We start from the raw sequence: 19199 nt of genomic DNA, 5'->3' as shown, positions 1-19199 counted from the left end.
TTCTTTTTTCCGCAACTCTGTACTACAAACATAAGTTCCGCCCCAAAATTAAAAAGGGCAATAATGCGGAAAAAAAATTTATTAACATTGTGAATTCGCATATGAGAATTTTTCTTAATAATTTTTATTTCATAAATATACCGAACTTTAGAAGAAAAGAAGCAAATCATTCTTGGAATCTCTGGATAGCGGAAACAGCCAAAACCACATTTTGAAATTCAGCGTAAAAAGCAATAGGCTATTAGAATTATATTTCTACCAGAAGGGCAGAAAAATAAAATTAAAAATTGATGCAGCACAAAAGCTATCAAAGCTAAATCATGTTATTTTCATGTAGAATTTCATTTCAACTTAGTTTACGATTTCGGCGTCTGTAAGGTCTCAGCAGATATAAACGCCTGATAGATATAAATTTTAATGCAAAGAACATGCAACACTGAAATTCATAAAAAGGTCTTAAACTGTACTGTAAAACAAAAATCGGTACTTATCTGTTATAGCGCATATGTATATAGAAGCTAAGTAGAACCGGTTTTCATTTAGTTTGCGATCTGAACTGAATGAAATTCATTTAGTTTACGATATGTATTGAAAGAGAATAGTGTCTGACAATGGATGTTAAGATGAAAATTTGGGATTTGCCAAGGACTGAAGAAGAGGCAATTTGATTTTTCCAGGATGAGGGGGTGTTGCCCAAAACGAAAGAGTGCGTCAATGGACACACAATGACTTTATACTCTTTCGATAAAAAGCCTATCGAGCGGAATACATGTGGCGTGCGGCAGTGAGGTCAGAAGGCAAAGATCTTTTAAACGCGATTCTTAATGCGTTCAGAATTCCTTCCTGTCTTAGGAATCTTTGCTAAGAATAAGAAAAGAAAATATTTTCATAGGATCAATTATCCTTAACAATACTACTAATTATTTTCATACAAACAGACTATCAAAACAGGCGAGAAGATATGCGACCTTTAATGAATTAATAGTAATAACTAATGAGAAACACATCGAAATCTAATACTATTTAATTTTTATTCTCAACTAAAATTTATGATTTTTTAGTAATAATATAAGATTTCAAAGATTTGGCACGGCGAATTTTGCTTTCAACTTAGTTATTTTTATAATTATTTATACGTTGAACTTCCACAGATATTTTTTTCTCACAACCATAAATTGTTCGTAATCAAAAATCAGAATTCACTAGTTTTGCTTGCGAGTGATAGTCGCTTCTTTCTTTTATTTTTATTTTTATTTTTAATTAATCTTACTGCATAAAATTGTATGAAAAATTGGTTCGTTTTTTTTTCATAAATAGTCCCTGGGTCATTTCTTTCCATTTTCAAAATATTTAATTAGAAAGGAAGCAAATGTATAAACTTTACTTTTAGTTTTCTTTTCTTTTGATTACGATGAGGCCCTACTGCATTTAATGCTCAAAATTGGAATACATAGCCTACCTTTCCTTTGCCTTAGGACAGTGTGCCGAAAGGAAGGTCCGGGGCTAGGTATGGTCGCTTGACTTGAGGTAGATGGCAGAGGGGAGACTCGTGGTGGCTGAGGGGATATTCGCGGGTGAATGGCATCAGGCTTATCCTCACTCCATGCATCGTCACTCTCACTAATTTGTGAAGTTGGTAGATTCTGAAACAATTTCATCAAGTAAAAGCTAGATTCAGTTTTGTTATAGATTTTAGCTTAGTAGTTTATAATTCAGCTTAGTGCATAAAAAATAAAAACGTTCCCTGAAACGAACATGTTCTGAGTATTTCCAACGTTATTTTATAGAGTCTAACAGCTTAGTAGTTTATAATTCAGCTTAGTGCATAAAAATAAAAAGGTTCCCTGAAACGAACATGTTCTGAGTATTTCCAACGTTATTTTATAGAGTCTAACATCTTAGTAGTTTATAATTCAGCTTAGTGCATAAAAATAAAAAGGTTCCCTGAAACGAACATGTTCTGAGCATTTCCAACGTTATTTTATAGAGTCTAACATCTTAGTAGTTTATAATTCAGCTTAGTGCATAAAAATAAAAATGTTCCCTGAAACGAAAATGTTCTGAGTATTTCCAACGTTATTTTATAGAGTCTAACAGCTTAGTAGTTTATAATTCAGTTTAGTGCATAAAAAATAAAAACGTTCCCTGAAACGAACATGTTCTGAGTATTTCCAACGTTATTTTATAGAGTCTAACAGCTTAGTAGTTTATAATTCAGCTTAGTTCATAAAAAATAAAAACGTTCCCTGAAACGAACATGTTCTGAGTATTTCCAACTTTATTTTATAGAGTCTAACATCTTAGTAGTTTATAATTAAGCTTAGTGCATAAAAATAAAAAGGTTCACTGAAACGAACATGTTCTGAGTATTTCAAACGTTATTTTATAGAGTATAACAGCTTAGTAGTTTATAATTCAGCTTAGTGCATAAAAAATAAAAACGTTCCCTGAAACGAACATGTTCTGAGTATTTCCAACGTTATTTTATAGAGTCTAACAGCTTAGTAGTTTATAATTCAGCTTAGTGCATAAAAATAAAAAGGTTCCCTGAAACGAACATGTTCTGAGTATTTCCAACGTTATTTTATAGAGTCTAACAGCTTAGTAGTTTATAATTCAGCTTAGTGCATAAAAATAAAAAGGTTCCCTGAAACGAACATGTTCTGAGTATTTCCAACGTTATTTTATAGAGTCTAACAGCTTAGTAGTTTATAATTCAGCTTAGTGCATAAAAAATAAAAAGGTTCCCTGAAACGAACATGTTCTGAGTATTTCCAACGTTATTTTATAGAGTCTAACATCTTAGTAGTTTATAATTCAGATTAGTTCATAAAAAATAAAAACGTTCCCTGAAACGAACATGTTCTGAGTATTTCCAAAGTTATTTTATAGAGTCTAACATCTTAGTAGTTTATAATTCAGATTAGTGCATAAAAAATAAAAACGTTCCCTGAAACGAACATGTTCTGAGTATTTCCAACGTTATTTTATAGAGTCTAACATCTTAGTAGTTTATAATTCAGCTTAGTGCATAAAAAATAAAAACGTTCCCTGAAACGAACATGTTCTGAGTATTTCCAACGTTATTTTATAGAGTCTAACAGCTTAGTAGTTTATAATTCAGCTTAGTGCATAAAAATAAAAAGGTTCCCTGAAACGAACATGTTCTGAGTATTTCCAACGTTATTTTATAGAGTCTAACATCTTAGTAGTTTATAATTCAGCTTAGTGCATAAAAATAAAAAGGTTCCCTGAAAAGAACATGTTCTGAGCATTTCCAGTTTTTAGTTTCGAGGTTGTAGCGGCAAGCATTAACAAATAGGGCATATAGAAGGAGAATTAACCAAATGTTACCAATCGAGAGGACAGGAGCAAGTACCATATATGGTGCATTTCCTTCCAAACCAATTATGTTGTTGGGTACGCGCTTTGACTTGGAACAGTCGATATTGCGAGAGAATATAAAATATTTTGCAAGTTTAGTCTGGCATGCAAAAAGATTTCTTTGTTTGCGGGGGGAGGGCAAGCTTGACGAGGCTCCTCCCGAAGCTAGTGAATTCTACATAAAATAATAGGAACATGTGAACCACTCCCCCGGGTGGGAAGACCTCCATCCCATAGTCTATAATCTATATTGATAAATTTTACATCAGTCCTTCTTTTAACTGATGATTAGTTAAACTTTCCTTTTTGAAAAAAAAACAACAACAAAATTAACTGATAAATTAAAGAAGAATCTATTCAAACTAGATTGAAAACCTAGAAATGGGCTTCTCTGGGAATTTCTAAATTTGAGGTTACTGTCTTTATGTATAGTACAATAGCTGTCCAAAAATTCTACGCAAAAGAAAAATCTACAGCAGCATCATTTAAGAAATACCAAAAGGAAAGGTTCTTATAAATAAATTAAGGTGAAATTTTTCCCATTAAAGTTTATTGCACCTTTGACATTTTATCGGGGGAAAATTTAATCCCAGAACAATATTTGTTAAAAGCTGATCACCCTACTAGGACTGTCCCCTTCGTTATGTTACCAAGCCAAAATGGCATAAGCCGATGTCAGTTGCATCCCAAATAACTGAGACAAAATCACTACCTGGGATTCGATCAGCCCAAGTCCTCACAAAACAGAGTAGACGTAAATAAAATACGGCCGCAAATTCCACCAGTTGGATGCGATATTAGTTAAATAATCATTCTGCCTTTCACAAAGTTGAGAGAAAACTACAATTTTTCTCAAAATACAAAGATGGTTAGAAGTACAACTCACTTTTAACTCATTGAAATATAGTGCCTTCAGGCCAAGAAAACAAAGGAATCTATTTAATTTTGGATAATATTGTTTTCGTTTTTTCTTAAACATTATTAAATTATTGTAACTCATTATTACAACCTACGCATATAAATTGCAATACTGAGTTACAGTTCTATTGTTAGCGCATTAAAAAAAACCTTTTGGTCAAGAAAATAAGATTTTATTTATTAAATGACGGCTAATACTTTTCTCTCCTTTTTCCAAAAACAAAAAAATTATATTCTATTCTAAAGAAATATAGCTTTGCAAGCTTTTTAAAACTTTCTTGAGGAAGATCATGCTCAAGTGCTCTGTTATTCCAAAGAAAACTTTCAACATAATGACAACCTCTTCATCAAGAAACACCACTCATCATCGTACCAGTACTCAGAAAGCACTGTTTCATATTGATTTCTTCCAAGCTTAAGGAAAATATTTCTTCAATAAGATATGTTCTATAAAACTTTGTTTATTATCGGTTGTTTCGAATTGCATTACTATTTATTTTTTCTATGTGTAAAGAAAGGCACATTCGTTTTAATTCAACATTTCCTCTTATTTTGCGGCTCCTTTAACATAGTACTCTATCTCTAGATTTTGGTCAAACTATTGCTCTTTCCAGATATAATACCTAGGTTCCGTCCTTCGGCCCTTGCATTTGCGCCCACGTTTTGCTTGGGCCTTCTAGCCCACAACACCGTCACGCTTGCAATCTGAATTTGAAAACTCACGTCTCAAAATTCGTCTGAAAGTCATTATAGGGGTCATATATAGGGGATAGCCAAATCCCCCAAAACAGTCTTTCAGATTTCTTGCGTGAAACTAGATTAAAAATTTGTGTCTTAATAGAAAATTCTATCCAGACCTGCCATAAATATTGATACAAGGTATTTAACTAAAAAAAAAAAACTGGTTTGATTTGAAACATTTTTGCACCTTTTGTTACTGCTATAATGAACTATAAACTACAAATTGGCCGGCATTTTCCTGAATACACCGACGAAGTCTCTTAGGCCATTCATCGATCGCTGTACGGACGGCATCTTGAGAAAAATTGACCACAGCTTCTACCAATGCCTGCTTCAATGAATCCAGATTATGGTGACGTCTTTTGCAGACCATGCCCTCTAAAACTGACCTCAGTTTGTAGTCAAGTGGATTAAGGTCTGGACTGGCTGACGGCCAATGGTCACTACTAACAAATTCGGGTACATGATTTTTAAGCCACCGTTGAGTAGTTTTGGCCTTATGTGCAGAGTTCTGTTGGAATATCCATGGTCTATTTTGAAACATTGTTTAGTTTAGGGGCTCCACTACTTTTGTTATGTCCCACTGATAATTTCTCATCGCCATTTTAACGCCCTTTTCACAAAAATGTAAAGAAGTGACGCCGTCATTTGACACTCCCCACCAAACCATCACTGAGGCAAGATAATGACCTCGTTCGATCCTTGGCACCAGTTCGCGGGCTTCACTGGATGACCGTGCATAAACTCTGTCATTTTGTTTATTGAAAGTTTCTTCAACAGTAATTTTTGTTTTACTTGTAAAGAGAATATTTCACCAAAATCTGGATTCATTGAAGCAGGCACTGGTAGAAGCCGTGGACAATTTTTCTCAATATGTCGTCCGTACAGCGATCAATGAATGACCTAACACACTTTTGTCGGTGGATTCAGGCAAACGGAAGCCATTTTGAATAGTTTTTTTTTGTAGTTTGTAGTTCATAGTATCAGTAATAAAATGTGCAAAAAATTTTCAAATCAAACCAGTAGTTTAATTTTTTCTTTTTAGTCAAATACCAAATATCAATATTTATGGCAGGACTGAATATTTTTCTCAGTACGGAAGGAGGAGGGGCAAAAGCCTTCATACACTTTTTCAGAGGGGGCAAATGCTAGGAAAAGAGTTGGCTTTTTTTCTCTTTTTTTTTTGCAACAAGTGTCGTATCTGTTTAACGAATGTACAAAAGCATGGCAACTTTCTGAGTATTTTTTTGCGTTTTTAGGACGGTGGGCGAATTATCGGTCCCCTCCCTCACCCCCTGGCACCCATGTCACTGTAAATTACAAAATAATATCTAGAAAATTTTCCGTTAACACTACTAATCTACATTAATCTAAGTACCTACATTAGTTCCTATGAAGATGAAGAAATATTTTTGCGTCAAAATGTTTTTTTTTACATTCGTCGAAACGTTCTTTTTTTGAAGGTAAGTCTTTTTTCCGACTGGTCGATATCGTCTTCTTGATATATTATTCAGCAAGAAGATGGTGTTGACTTTCACAGATAACAGACAATATCGTATCCGAGGCAACTCCAAGTTCAGCTGAGCCTATATTAAGTCCCATGAGATAGGGCCTGTCTTATTTACTTCACAGTGCAAACAATACGTAGGCGTCAACAAACGTCAAGTAATCATTCCCCCCAAATTGAACTAGGATGAAGATAAATCTTAGAAGGTTTTCTCGGAGCATGATTGTTACAGTTTTCCTTAACGAAGGGATCCTCTGAATACCTTGAGAATCTAAGTAGATTCAGTATAATTTAGTCCTTAAAACAGTAAAAACTTTACTTAATTACTATAACAACACCCTCTTTGTCAAGAGAATGGAAATAAGGGAAGAAAAGGGAAATGTTTGTAGAAGACTAAAATTGTCGACGTCGAAAAAAAATGATCGAAAAATAGAAGGAAGAAAGGTGAAGTGGCTCGATATAGAGCATATACTGTATTGGATTTCTGCCTCCCCACCTCTCTCTGTCTCTCTCGCTCTCTCTTCCCTTTCATGATTTTCTTATACAACATATCTGAAACAGAACAAGCAAAAAAACATAGGGAAAAAAAAAGTTAAAACAAAGACTTAAAAACTGATAAATAAATAAGTTAATATTTTTAAACTGATTTTCAAAATAGACTAAAAGCCGAAAACTTTTTTTTCTCGAGAATTTATTAATTTAAGTGAAAACGAGGGGGTATGGCAAGGATTGGGCTTTGCATAACATATGAATATATGTTATGCAAACAAATGAATATATGTTATGAGATAACAAATGAATCTAAGTTATAAATGCATAAATGAAAAAAGTCGATGAGTTAAGGAAAAAAGAAATAAAAAGATCAAGTTTTGTAAGCCCAATCCGTTTATTCATAGATTTTCTAGAAAAAAATTACTTTTTAGTTCATTTTGAAAGCGATTAAAATTTTTTTTATATATTTTTTATTATTTTTTTGTCCATTTGCCTAGCCACTGGAACTAGCCTTGTTCTGCTACTGAGTAGATGATTTTTCAAAAATAATAAGGGGGCTGGGAGGAGAGTATACAAGAAATGGGAATTTTAATGTTGTATTAAATAAAAAATACAAGTTTTTTTTCAACAGAAAGCAAGGAGCAACATTAAAATTTAAAAAGAACAGAAATTATTACGTATATGAGGGGGTCCCCCTAGTCAATACCTCACTCTTTACGCTAAAGTTGGAATTTTGTTCCCATTCTTTAAGAATGACCCCTCAATCACAAAGGCCGTTTAATTAGAATATTTATCTCTTTTGAAAGTACTAAAAAAAACTTCAGCGTAAAGAGCAAGGTATCGACTAGAGGGCGAACCCCCTCATAAACGTAATAATTTCTGTTCGTTTTAAATCTTAATGTTGCTCCTTACTTTCAGTTGAAAAAACTTGTTTTTTTTTTTATTTCTGATCGTTTTTTAGATAAGGCTGGGAAATTTGGCGCCCACTTCTTAGAAATTTCCCTCTCCCATGAAAACATCCTCCATGGAAAGATCATCCCACGTAACCCCCTCCTACAACCCCCTCCCCCACCAGAAAAAATCCCCCTGAAAACGTCTGTATACTTCCCAATAACCAATACTATATGTTAACAATGGGCAACGTTCATAGCTTGCAGCCCTTCCCCTGGGGACTGTGGGGGATTAAATCATTCTCAAAGACATAGTTATTAAATTTTCGACTATGCTGAACAAAATGGCTCAAAATTTTCAAAAATTTTCAAAATTTCAAAATTTTGATCGGGTGACTTTGGGGAAACAATGATCGTGGGAGGGGGCCTAGTTGCCCTCCATTTTTTTGGTCACTTAAAAAGGGCACTAGATCTTTTAATTTCCGCTCGAATGAGCCCTTTCTTCTTTCTTCTGGCCAAAAATACAAAATTCCACATTGTTGCAGATAGGAGCTTGAAACCTCTACAGTAGGGTTTTTTGATACGCTGAATCTCATGGTGGATTTTCATTAAGATTCTATCACTTTTAGGGGGTGTCTCCCTCTTTTTTCAAGAACAAGGCAAATTCTTTCAGACTCATAACTTCTGATGGGTAGGACTAAACTTGATGAAACTTATATATTTGCAATCAGCATAAAAATCCGATTCTTTTGATGTATTTATTGGTATCATTTTTAGTATTATTGGTATTCCATTTTTTAGAGCTTCGGCTACTATTAAGCAGTGTCGCTCCTTACTTTACCACGAACTGTTTTATTATCATACTGTCATCGGAAGAATATGTATCGATAAACCTTGTAGGTAATTGAACATTCGAAAGGGGTCGAAAAATGACTCACAAATTTAACAAGTTGAAATTATTAAGGTGGCTGCGAGGGGGAGTATACGGAGAGAAGAACTCCACCGGATTTTTACTTCACCCACTTCAAATAATCAAATATTTCAGAAGTTTAAATTTCCCTGAAAAGTATTATGCTTAAGTAGAGGTTAGAGTAAGATAGAGGCGAATCCCAAAAAACCTTAACCTGAAATGTACCTTTGCTGCTTTTGAAAAAATCCTCAAAAACAAATCTTCACGTCACAAGTCTGGGTTACTAAACATACGGAAAAGCAGCTTTTCGTTAACGCAACAAGTTGCTGTGGTATGCAGGTAGAAATCTTTGGAACTAACCTATGGCTCACATTAGGATCCGATGAGGTGTCTGTAAGTTCCAACATCCGCCCTTTACCTACTCCCCGAGACTTGACAACATGCAAGCTTGAACGATTTTCATGGAAAGCGAATACAATTTTCATCAGTGTTCACAAATACTTGGTCTCAACTTCTTGCCTACTTAGAAGGCTTGGAAGATTCTATGAATGTACGTCCTAAGTTGAGAGATCGAAAGAACAGCTAAAACTTTGCTCAAATACCAGTAGCTGCCTTTTCTAAGACCTACATAACCTAAGTCCAAAAGAAGCAGTCTCTCAGCCTGTTACTCTAAAAGAGGGGAAGGGGTGGAGGTAGCAGCTCCAGAACAGCTTCTTGGCTCTAATTTGGGCAGCAAATCCATTTACCGAAAGTTTCACTTACCTAGAAAACCGACTTTCAAAGTAAGCCAAAAATCGTCCTTCAGCATTTTTACCTTAGGATTTAGTAACAATCAGGAATCCTGTATTCAACAGATCCTGTATGCCTGCTATAAAGCAAATGTTGTAAAAATAATAAAAAAAGAAGAAAAATATGTTAAGATCACCCCTTTTTTTGGGGGGGGGGGGTTCCTATTCCCTTTTATTTACCGTTGAAATACTATTTGCTTTTGCCTGGTTACTTTAGAAACAATATGTTTCACATATTCGTAATCAGCCTAAGAAACAGATGAGCTTGATGAAGCAGTGAGTCAACGAGAAGTGTTTCACTACTCAGACTTGTTGGTAGAAAAATACCGCAGATTCGTTGAGCAAAAACTATTGATTATTTAAAAACAAGTCAATAATAAGGCATAGTTCGAAAAGCTCGAAAAAGAAAAACAATAGGCGAACTACATTTGTATTATGTTAGAACCCGTCAAATTGAGTCCAAGCCTCGGTCGACGCTTGACTACTTAGTCAAACTATATGGGAGATATATGAAACTATGGGAGAAATCACGAAAATCTCTAAAAATTTTGGTTGGAGAGAATGGACAGGGGGCACAAGTCCTAAGTGATGAAGTCTCGCTTGGTTGGCACTGTTGGCAGCCTGTGTGAAGGTTTTCTTCTCTTTTTATGTCATTAACAATTTCCTGGTTGAAATTTTATATTATGATTCAGGCACGTTTTCCTTTAGTTCTCCCGGAGTTTTTAGCTTCAATATGCATAAATTCCCCCCCCCCCCCTCAGAAACAAAAACAGCGTAAACACCTGTTACGATCATTACTTCATCTTAATTGACCGATTAGTTTGTTTGTTTTTTGAATCTTAATGCGTATTTTCGTAAACATTATTTAATTTATATACCATAACAGACTTCAATTGACCTATTTCTTCCTTTTTTTCTCCTCAGAATTTCTACGTTTAGAAAGTCCATACTCTTACGAAACCTTGGCATAGGATTATTTGGCTGAAATTCACCGGCCTATGACAGATTCGACAGAAAAAAAAAGAAAAAAGAAAGGAAAATCTCACCAATATGAAAAGCATTGCCAAAACGTTCTTCTCCAGGAAATTTTAAACTTAGCCGCCGGAAGTGCAAAAATAAACTTAGCACAGCTCAACCTAAAGACTAAACATAAACTGATTAAGAATTAATTGAACACACGATTTTTGTTATTTTGCTACTTAAAGTTGATATAGCCCTTTTTTCTCCAAATTCTGACTGTTAAGTACTTTAAGTCTACAAGCTTACATTTGTTCCTTTTTCAATTCTACTCTCATTTCTATCGCGGACCGGTGCCAGAAAGACAGACTTATTGTCATTTTTTTTTTTTACCTTATTCTCGAATGTAGTTAAGAAATTAAACATTTAAAATAACAAAATGTTATGAAGGCGAATGTCAAAGAAGCTCTACAACGTTAAAGAAGTAAAACTCTGATTTGTAAAAAGCCACTTTCTACAAAAGTGTCCAGATAAGCCAAAACCTGAGATGGCCACACCTGCGCAGAGAGGGGGAATTCTTCCCCTAGGATTGGTCCAAAGAGAACCCTCCCCTGATTTTTTTGCAAATAATAACAAAAGTAAATTGAGACATAAATTCACTTTCTTACGGCTTCTCCGCCGAAACAAATAATTAAAGATCGGTCTTTTGATACCTCGACATTCCGTACCCCCTCCCCCAGGCCGAAGCTATGTACATCTATGCTTACAGCAATATATAAATTCTGCGAATTTATTTAGGTGAGAAACGAATAAAGGAGTTTCAAATATGCCAAGAATATTTTATTATCACGACTCTCTTTGTATGTACTATTTCAAGGACGCCCACCGGGAGACCTTGGCTCCCCTGGGAATCGAGGACTATAAAGTAATTTTTAGGAAACCAAAGGAAATAGAGTAGAGTAGAGTAGGGAAAACAACGGAATAAGTGTTTGCTCATGGTTGGCTGCCTGCCAGGGGCGTCGTTTGAGGGAGGCAAGAGGGGGCAGTTGCCCCCCCAATAATGTGGAAAAAAAACCTTATACATCCCATGCCCTTGGACTATCTGGATATGGACCCCTCTTGCCCCACCAATAAACACGCTAGAGATTCGCTCCTGCTGCCTGCCAATGGGTTTTGGCCCTTACTAAGGACAATATGAGTTATAATTTGGGATGGAATGACCCCTTTCCAGCTTTCCACAATCATTTTTTCTATATGATTTTGTTGAATTAAAAACACTGAATTTTTCGTAGTAATGAATGGCAGGTAAATAGCGATCCTTATCAGTAACGAAAGCATAAGAACCTAAATATTGATTGCATTAAATCAAAAGAGCCAACTTTTTATTCCGAATATGTTTTTGTTTCGAGTTTCAACAAAACATCCCAAGTTAGGAGTGTTTAAGAAAGTTCATATAATCATAGAAAAAGAAGGAAAAGAACTTGAAATATTTAGCAACTCGCTAAGCTAAAGTTTTTTAGTGCTTTATAAAACTTCTTTTTTTCAATTCAATGCTTATTTTTCAGTAAATGTTCTTGAGGAATTTAGACAAAATGTCAAATTTCAGAATAAAGAGCGAAGAGTTAAGGAGGAGACAGTCCCCTTCGTATAAAGAATAATTTCTGCTCCTTTTAAGTTTCAAAGTTGCTCTTTATTTTCACTTGAAAAAACTAGTTTTTACAAATTTAATTTCTGATTGTTTTCCAGATCATGCCCAGGTTTAACGAAAATATAATGTGGGGTATCGGCCTTTTAAACACCTGTTTTATTTCTGTTAAAATGTATATGTCAATAATTTTAAATTTATTGGTACCGCCCTGCCCTGCTTTGTCAGTTTTTATGCTTAAGAAATAAAATGCTGGATTGCAATTTAAATTTTGGACACATTTTGAATACACTTTTTTGCACAGAATGTTATTTTTGTTCAAAAAGGCCCTGTTAATATTTCTGCTGCAGAAATTCAGGTTGACAATATGGGGTATTATTATTCATATAGTTGGAAATTCTGTGCAACTTTCGATCTTCTATGTGGCTAAAGCCATCACAACCTTTAACGTAGGATTGTCTGATCGATAAATACATTATATACATATGTTCCAATACATTGAAATATTTTGTATAAATAGAAAAGAAAAATGTTACCATTTAAAACTGCTGAATACAAAGTTCTTAGTAACACCCCCCCCCCCAACCAAAGAAATTTCCTTGTAGGGCTCCTGGCCCACTTTTACCTTTTCCACCTCTGTGCCGGTATGCATGGGAATGTAATATATTATGCTACATAGATAATTATTTTAAATAATTCCTACTCTCCCCTCCCATCCTCTTTCTAAATTTGTCAGAAGGCTCATGAAGAGTTACCAGTTTAGATATTAAAATGTGCTCTTTTAGGCATCTGCCCCCACCCCCGCCTACATAAAGACTCCCTCCCTTCATGATAGGTGATACGCAATTTCACAGCACGAAATGTAATTTTATAAAAAATTAAGTGAATCAACTGAGTCAAATGCATTACTGCCACCATGAGGAATTACTTCCTCCGCAACTAGGAAGCATAAAACACAAGTTAATGGTATTTTTAAATCGATTTGCTTCTAAGAATTTTAAACTGATTGCAAAATGGTCCTATTTTGGGCATAGTCGCAGTTTGGTGTCATAAAATGGGAGAAAACAACACTTTCCCATGACAAAATGTGGTCACTTAGAAAGGAACTTATAATTTACATTTGAACAAGCTCTCTTCCGATTTTCTAGGACCTCTGATTTGACACAAACATCCCACGAGAAAAAAACAAAACAAATTAAATATGCAGCCACGATCTTTCTTTGAGAAAAAAAATAAGTACGACAGATCTAATAAAGCGGTTTTCAATACGATTGCTTTTGGGGGTGTTTCGCTCTTTATTCGAAATCAGACAAATTTTCTCAGATTTGTGGCTTTTGGTAGGTAGCAATAAACTGAAGGGTTTTTATACACTTTATACATTTAGAATCAGCATAAAAAGTCAATTCTGTTGAAGTGTCAATTGTCGTAAAAATTCCGTTTTTAGTTTGGGTGAGTGATGGCCCGAGTCGCCCCTTGCTTGATAGAATTCTCTTTTGATAAACAATTTTATTTGAGCCTATTAATTTTATTCAGCTGAATTTGAGTATTGAAAGAAAGAAGGTGAATTTCACAGCTGAATTGTAAGTTTAAATTTAGTTTTTCTTTTACTATTCTGTATTTTTTTTCAAATATCGGAAGATATAAGTAATTTCAGTTCGAGGGGGAGAATTGTCCTGTTATGAAAGAGTTATATTTTACATTGCCATTATAAAATCAAAACATGTGGCAGGGTGAGTTTTGAGTACGGGCCCTTAGAAATGTGAAGATTTTGGCAAAACCCCACTTAACGGGCTTTTGAGATCTTAGAAAACGTTGATCGATGTAAGATAAATGACAGTTCAAGGAATGAAATCAAAGCCTAAAATATCACATTGGGAACCGTTTTTATTCCTATCTCTACTTCTTCTGTAGCCTATTATAAAGGTTAGGAAATTGCATAAAGATTAGTCTACACCTGTTGTAATCTCGGGAAACAATTAAACTGTCCATATTTCGGTTTGAGTCTGATTTTCTTTTACTCTGGGGTTTGTACATAATGGATTGATATTAAATGCATTATAATGCATAAAAATTAAATATATTACAGATTAAACGGATTGATCTATTTGCCAGGAAACCTCGCCGTTTCAAATTTGCTGAGTTTTGCCATTTTGCAGGTAAATTTAGTTACTCTTTTTATTTGAGAATTTTTTTCTAAGCGTATTCAAAAATATACTTACTCCTAAGAAAATTTAGAGGTACATTATTTAGCCGTGTTATGTCTAGAGCTAATTGGAATAGTACTTTCTGATATATTCCATTAACTTATTCATTTCATCATGCAATTCAAATAAATATAGAATCACATGTGTAGTTTTTACTTTTGGATGGTTGTCAAGATCTTTAAAAAAAAAAAAAAAAAAAAAAAAAAAAAAAAATAAGGGGTTCAAACAGAAGTCTCTTAGTTAGGAGATTTGATTAAATGCTTAGGAAAGAGAGCGTTGGAACCTTCAGCAAATTTCTTTTGAAAACAGAGGAAAGAGTGAACGAAGTTTCCCGGAAATGAGTCATTCAGAATTCCATTTCAAAGAGTCCTTTTCAATCCTCTTAAAAGTATTGAAAAAACTATGCTGCGAATGAAATAGTTTCAATTTGCTCAGAAAACTTTCTTCTCTGACCCCTAACCTTTTCTCTTTCTATTCAGATCGATACGTGTAGAAAAACATTTGCGAGATTAGGTCATTCCTTTTCTGTAACTGATACTAAGAGTGGATATAAACAGTTGGACTATCCATTACACTTCAGGAAATAATACACACTTATTCTTGTGCGCTTTTATTTAAATACTTACAAAATGGTTGTGCTTGACTAGATGAACTTAGCGTTGGATGTCAGGTTTTCAGTAAAAGAAAAATTCATACTTTGGAGTAATAAAAGGAGGAAATGTCAAAAGATGCTTCAATCTAATTTACCCTTAGAGAATATTTAGGCACTAGCAGTATAATTTTTTGTGATGATGATATAAAATTGTTCCCCCTTCCTCGAACATAAAATTCAAATATACCTTAACCCCCCCCCCCCAAAAAAAAACAGCCCCTGAAAGTTTCAATCTGATCGCCCAGCCGTGAAACAAAACAGGGTAGACGTACAACTACTGTAGAACTTTGGAAGTACTCGTTCACGAGGAGACCCTTGCTGCTCCTCTCGAACCCTTTATCCATCTGCATACTATAAATAGTCCAATACCAATTTTTCTCTCCTTATTCAACTTTTATACAAAGGGAACATGTTAAAAAAACTTATGTCGGAATCAAGCCCGGAGATCGGGAGTACGATGCTCTACCAACTGAGCAAGCCGGGCTTATTATACGCAAATAAGTATGTTTCCAACAAATGACTTCTCCAAAGTTATAAACACTTACAAACTAGATGAAGTAAGATGATTTCGGAAACTCATTTCATAATAAGATTACAGAGTTATGAATATGTATATTTTAGCTGAACTATCCTTCGTTCCTAATTATTAATTATACTATTTACTTCTTAGTTAATAATTGGCGATATTAGTGTGCAGTTAGGGGAACTCAGAAGAAAACACTATAAATTCTGAAAACAGAATTCTTGATTTTGTCAACTTTGATTTCAATTTACGGATATTAAGTTGAAACAAAACGCAAATAAGTATGTCTCCAATAAATGGCTTTTCTCAAAAGTTAGACACTTACAAACTACATAAAGTAAGATGTTTTCGGAAACTCATTTCTTAATAAGATTACATGAGTTTTGAATATGTATATTTTAGCTGAACTATCCTTCGTTCCTAATTATTAATTATACTATTTACTTCTTAGTTAATAATTGGCGATATTAGTGTGCAGTTAGGGGAACTCAAAAGAAAACACTATAAACTCTGAAAACAGAATTCTTGATTTTGTCAACTTTGATTTCAATTTACGGATATTAAGTTGAAACAAAACGCAAATAATTATTATACGCAAATAAGTATGTCTCCAATAAATGGCTTTTCTCAAAAGTTAGACACTTACAAACTACATAAAGTAAGATGTTTTCGGAAACTCATTTCTTAATAAGATTACATGAGTTTTGAATATGTATATTTTAGCTGAACTATCCTTCGTTCCTAATTATTAATTATACCATTAACTTCTTAGTTAATAATTGGCGATATTAGTGTACAGTTAGGGGAACTCAGAAGAAAACACTATAAATTTTAAAAACAGAATTATTGATTCTTGATTTTGTCAACTTTGATTTCAATTTACGGATATTAAGTTGAAACAAAAGAGTGACGCATGGCAAAATGCATATAAAAACATAATTTGGGTTGTATATTTGCACATTAGGTGAGGTGAGGACTTAGATTAAAGTGAAGCGCTTTTAGAAATGATAGAAATGAGCATTTTAGGATTTTTTATTTTTTTTTTATTTTCAGAATTTTATAATGTTTGCTTCTGATTATGCCAAGCTGTACACTAATACAGAGTTGGCATATGATTTGCTGATTCTCAATCTTCAAAGTGGATTTTGGCCCTTTTTGTTGGTCTAAAATTGATCACGGCTCTCCTCTAATTCCAGCCAAAAAGGTAAAAGTAATATCATCTACTTACTATCTTGAAAAACTTTTTTTTTACTTTCCACATGTTCCATTTTTTACTTTCCCATGGTCTTGGACATTTATTATCTTTAATAACACATATGTCTTTTGCTAAAAAATACGATTGAACTTAGTGGTTAAGCCGTCATTTAACTATGGATAGCTAAGACTATTTGGACATTTTCATGCAATGTTTCCTCTCAGTCTTATGCATCGCCATCATCAGCTTATTATCAAAGTGAAAGAAACAAACAGAACAGGAAAGAAACATACCTTTTCAACACCTCCTTTTCATTATTTACAATGAAAGTAAAAAGGCAAGGCTGAGAAAACATGTTAAATTTTACAAAGGAAAATAAACCTAAAACACGGTCATAATTACCTTAGGCGTGATGGTAGGTGGTTGCACTGCAGCCCCTGTGAGTTCAGGTGGAACTTTTCCTGGGAGGTCATTGTAATAGTCGGGGTCATCCAAGGGTGGCTTTTCAACTGGTTCAGGTTTACATTTAGGAGCTCGTTTTAGATATTCTTTGAAACGTAGCTCAAAGGCTTGTCCAACAGTTGTGATGACGTCTTGTGCTAATCCTTCGGCGCATTTCAGGACGAAACATGATCGTCCATATCTGGAATCTTTGGCTACGTATGCAACGAAGTCAAGTGTTTCCTTAAAAAATTAAGTTTTTGTTTATATTTAAAGGCCTTGAGAATATTCAATGCGAAAAAGTCAACTTAAAAAAAAAAAAAAAAAAAAAAACTAAAGCCGTCACGAGTTAAAGGCATAGTCCAAATAATCACTAATACAGAGAGAAATAGAGAGAGAGAGAGGGAGAGAGAGAGAGAGAGAGAGAGAGAGAGAGAGAGAGAGAGAGAGAGAGAGAGAGAGAGAGAGAGAGAGAGAGAGAGACAGACAGAGAGAGAGAGAACAGTTTAACAAACTAATAAAAACTACTACCTAACGGCCAACCCGCGAAGTAAAAAACTTATCTGAAGGGGTGGCAGACCCCCTCCCCCTCCCCAATAAAAACCACAAAAACCAGTTTGAAGGCAAATAGCTCGCGATCACGATCAATAAGCCCTTAGCCACTGCCCTGTGACTTAACCAAATTAAAAAGGAACTATTTAATTTGCTAAAATAGCAAAAAAGGTGTTAAAAGAAAAAAAAAATTTCATTCACTAATGATTTAACGTAAGTATTTTATAGTACTATAGATTTTGATGAAAAGCTTGCGGTTCCTGGGTCGTAGTTTGTCCATCTTTGCTACAGAAGAAGTAAAAATACCAAATTAATAGGTTCACAAGACAGAGGCGGACTGGCAGGGAATAGTTAAGGGGGCAGTTCGGTTAGGCGGCCCTACCTATGGCTCTCATTATAGAAGGAATGTGTTTTGTTGTTTTCGTATTTATTCAATGAGTGGAACAATGAATAATGAGTGGAAATTGTGCTTCATGTCATTCAAGCCGCCAAACAAATTAGTACTACCCGCTAAGTAAGAAGAAGGCTTACAGTAGAAAGAGGACAAATCCCGCTAATCATTTTTTGTGTCAGATCTCCCTAATACTAGTTTGGACTCGGTGTTACTCAGGTTTTCATACAAAGGGAGAGAGGCATCGCATTCTCAGCTGTATAAAATTTTCAGCTTACGTTCTGAATCATGGAAAAACTGGGCCAAAAATCATTGACGGTATTTGTCTTCTTCAGAAGGATGTTTAACACCATTGAGAGTTTTTTTGAATTTCCATTATAATACAAAATATATATTTTGGTCAGATGCAAGACAAAATAACTGGACTAAAAGAGGAAAAAACTACTGCACTGACAAAGGCGTTTTTTAAGTCTTCGAATCTCTTTTCGGGTCTTCTAGAACATTTTCAAACTGCACTGAATCAAGCAGCTCCCGCTGCTTGATTCAGAACTGACATCAACATGAATGCTTCCAAGAGATCATCTGATATTGTAGTTCTTAATCTTGTGACAGATGCTGAAGCATCTGTCACAGCTGACTTGAGAAAACGAAAGGAACAGCAAAGCAATCATTTTTTGTGTCAGATCTCCCTGTTACTCGTTTGGACTCGGTGTTACTCAGGTTTTCATACAAAGGGAGAGAGGCATCGCATTCTCAGCTGTATAAAATTTTCAGCTTTCGTTCTGCATCATGGAAAAACTGGGCCAAAAAACATTGACGGTATTTGTCTTCTTCAGAAGGATGTTTAACACCATTAAGAGTTTTTTTGAATTTCCATCAGAACACAAAATATATAATTTTGTCAGATACAAAACAAAATAACTGGACTAAAAGAGGAAAAAACTACTGCACTGACAAAGGCGTTTTTTAAGTCTTCGAATCTCTTTTCGGGTCTTCTAGAACATTTTCA

General features: G+C 34.5%; 1 protein-coding gene across 1 annotated transcript in view; it reads right to left on the bottom strand.

Moving 5' to 3' along the window:
• The window catches only part of LOC148948597 (uncharacterized), a 196676-nt gene that overhangs the window by 20223 nt on the left and 157254 nt on the right, over nt 1-19199 (bottom strand). The window contains exons 7-8 of the mRNA XM_089094492.1: nt 17209-17490; nt 1460-1643 (exon numbers count right to left, since the gene is read on the bottom strand). Of these exons, the coding sequence (XP_088950618.1) occupies nt 1460-1643; nt 17209-17490 (466 nt within the window). The remainder of the gene's footprint in view (nt 1-1459; nt 1644-17208; nt 17491-19199) is intronic.

This window comes from Artemia sp. Qi Xiang Cuo, chromosome 9, assembly GCF_049724085.1.
Source record: "Artemia sp. Qi Xiang Cuo chromosome 9, ASM4972408v1, whole genome shotgun sequence".
NCBI classification, from domain to species: domain Eukaryota; kingdom Metazoa; phylum Arthropoda; class Branchiopoda; order Anostraca; family Artemiidae; genus Artemia; species Artemia sp. Qi Xiang Cuo.
Note: the sequence above shows the minus strand (reverse complement) of the source record. Positions and strands in the feature narration are given on the sequence as shown.